Source organism: Pyxicephalus adspersus, chromosome 3 (assembly GCF_032062135.1).
Source record: "Pyxicephalus adspersus chromosome 3, UCB_Pads_2.0, whole genome shotgun sequence".
NCBI classification, from domain to species: domain Eukaryota; kingdom Metazoa; phylum Chordata; class Amphibia; order Anura; family Pyxicephalidae; genus Pyxicephalus; species Pyxicephalus adspersus.
In genome coordinates this window covers 18,401,466-18,404,701 of record NC_092860.1, presented here as the reverse complement: position 1 = coordinate 18,404,701, position 3,236 = coordinate 18,401,466, and the positions used below count along the sequence as shown (strand labels likewise).

Below are 3,236 nucleotides of genomic sequence, written 5' to 3'. Positions count from 1 at the left end.
ATTATTTACACAGTTGGACCTCCTCTTTCAGCACCTGTAGTGGTGGGGCACTGTCTCTCCAGAGTTCCCTGTGCTAGCACTGTCCATATTTGCAGCAAGGGCATTGCAATTTACTGTATAGACTATGTTTAACACAAGCATAATAATCTTTGGGTTCTGTAATTTTTACATTCCATTGGAAACAACTGAGCCTGAGTCACATTGAGCCTTTGGGTCTATACAAAAAGTATAGTTTGTTTTAGCAACCCAATATGATTATTAGGTCATGTCTAAGGTTTAACATTTTCAAAATGATGGGCCACAAAAGTTCCCCCTGCTATGTTTTACTGTGCTTTTAATACTATACTATACTGTGCCATTTATGATATATGAAAAATACATTTTAGGCTTATTGACCATTTCACATTTTTTGTTGCAGAGTTGAAAGAAGTGGGCAAAGCTATAAAATCATTGAATGGTGTTTCTTTTCCTGGTGCGGTCAGTTATGATTCAACAGGATCAAAAGCGTAAGTTGGAGCATTTCAGCCGCAAGATTTATATTCTTTTGTTCTCAGGTTTGCATAGCAACAACGTTCATCATTGTCAACCATGCTCATTATATAATGGCCTTTAACTGCCATTTTGACTTGGTTCTGCAAAACTAACTTCTGACTAGATTTGTAGAGAATGCAAAAATTCCAATTTACATCAAATTTATTCACTTTTTGGAATTCACTTTTTTTTAAATCTCTACTCGAATTAGTGACTAGCAGGTAGATGAAGCAATGCCTTAACTACTATACTGTGGACATACAGCTGAAAAAGCTAAAGGTCAGAAGTGCCCAGGCGCAGGAAGTGTGTTTCAGGAGGAATTTAAGACAACTGATAAATCTTTTAAGGAACTGCTTGGGCAAAATAACATTTTTTATATAGCATATTACAAAGAATGTATTCACTTTTCCCAATCTAACCTACTTTATGGTGAGTGCCTAATCTGGCTTTAGCTTAATTGCTGTTTTGTGCACATTGCAATGATTAGTCACAAAATCATTAATTTTGTTTGTTTCTTATTTTTTTTTCCTGGCAGTGTTGATATTAAAGGTGTGACTGAACCTGGAATAGAGGTGACTTTTAAAGGCAATGATCAATGGTCTTGCAGCGTTAAAGGATCTTTTACTCTTGGCTGCCCTGGGTAAGTGTATTTTAGATGTTTTTGTACATTTTGTTTCAGGATAAATGTTCATTCAGTGATCTTTTTTCCCCAACATATTACCATCTAATGCCAGACAAGTTTTGTTTTGGCAGGAAAGGATGAGAGCACACATTCTATTGCCATCTATCCAAATTGGGGAGATTTCTTTTTGACTGTAGATGGGCTTACACATCTCAGCCATCACTTTAGACCTAAAAGCAGTGCCCTGATCTGTATCTCCCTGGGAAAACCCTCCTAGCAGTAATCCCGAGTGTGACTCAGGGTGTTCCGTAGGCTTCCCCCGGTGTCCTGCTTTCTTCTTCAAGTCTTCTTTCTTCGATCCTCAGCCGGCGAATGCAGAGACGTTCTCCGGTGTATGCATCAGTGCGGGCGGGAGGAGCGGTGGGAAATTTAAATAATTTTGTATTGGATTCACAAAGAAATACAAAGAAATCTTTATATATATACGGTATATATTATATATATATAGCAGATATACTAGATATATATATTATACATGCTACTGTACAGTTATATTACAGGTTTATGTATTTTTTTTTTACAGATTTCTGTGTTTTTTTATTTAAAGTTTATTAATAAATGTATTAAATATTGCACATATTTTAGTGAACTATGCCTAAGAATTATTGACCTACAAAGCAAATTAATTTAACATCCAAAAAAAAATAACGCTTTTTGCATAAAAATACGAACAGAATTAGAAGGCTAGGGGGTTAAACAATTCCCATGCTTTTGCCTTGGATAAGGTTTTCCTCAAAGACGTTGATTCCTGATAGCAACTGGCATAGTCCAGTATCACCAGGATGTATTGGTACCCTCTGGCATATTTTGCCATTAAATCATTATGCCCTTAGCAATGCGTTCAAAAGGAACTTCTGTTATAAGTAAGGGCACCAAAGGGCTCTTATTATGGTATACCGGTGCAGTCAATTGGCAGGTGGGGAAGGTGGCACAGTAATTTCACACCTCTGCCTTCACTCGTGGCCAAAAAAATGGCCCATTATGTGGGCGTCTGTTTTCTTCCCTAATGCTTATTGTGCTCCAGAACTAGGACCATGTGCCTGAAAGGCTACATTACTAGCATCTGTTCAACAACCTCTTCTCTGTTGCACAGTCAGTGGTGAAAGACACTAATAGGTAGGTTTTGTATCCTCATGGATGCAAACTACTCTGAGAGGTTTACCAGCAGTACTAACCTCTCCACCTAACCACCAAGGATTGCACCAGTGTCACCATGCTTCTGGAGTCCAGCAAGGCCTTGGTGCATACCTGGTTCAGAGAGCATTCAAATCTTTTCTGGAAGCCTTCAGGACAAACAGGGCACACCCGCTGGGGAAGATCACCTGGACATTCCACACTGTATGGGTTCCTCCTGCAAGGAGCATTCAGCCCTTGTGTGACCCTAAGTGGAACATCACCAGCATAGCACCTCCTTTCTGTGGGGTAGAGCCTGCAGATTTCAATCCCTGAGAATAGTGCAGTGACACACCACAGAAACCTTCCATGCTGGTTCAAGGGTGCTTGGGGAGAGCTCTTTCCTGATGGAGGGGGCGTTGTTCCTCAAGGTAAGGCTGTGTCTTGATGATTGTTGGTATTCTGGTCAATCACAAATTTCACCAGAACATTGGTCATTGGAGCCAAACTGAAGCAATTAGATTCAGCACAGGCCCATATGCTATAACTGTCAATCACACGATAGCACTGCTCTGCTAAATCAGCCCACAGTAAAAAAAAAAAATTTAGCTAAAGAACTTGATGTCTTTTTTCAACCAACCTATGTAACTGTGTATCAGCTAGGGGTCACCCCTGATATTAAAACCAGAGTGCTCCATCTCCTATCCATAAAATGGTTCTCTGGAATCAAGGTTTCCCAAAAAAGGAAGGCTTAAAGTGTGCAGCCCATTTGCTTTTGAAAAAGCTAGACTTGCCTGCCTGCAACAGTGGTAAGGGCCATGCTTGGGGAAGAGGGCCTCTTGCCCTTCACCCATTCCCAGAAAAAATTAAAGAAATAAAGACAACCACATCAAGTGTAAAAACAAATCTT

General features: G+C 39.7%; 1 protein-coding gene across 1 annotated transcript in view; it reads left to right on the top strand.

Annotated features, from left to right (window-relative positions):
* Window positions 1-418: 418 nt before the first annotated feature.
* Window positions 419-3,236, top strand: part of LOC140327661 (uncharacterized) — a gene marked incomplete at both ends in the record, with an annotated part of 6,044 nt that continues 3,226 nt past the window's right edge. The window contains 2 exon segments of the mRNA XM_072407029.1: window positions 419-506; window positions 1,067-1,171. Coding sequence (XP_072263130.1) covers window positions 419-506; window positions 1,067-1,171 — 193 coding nt within the window.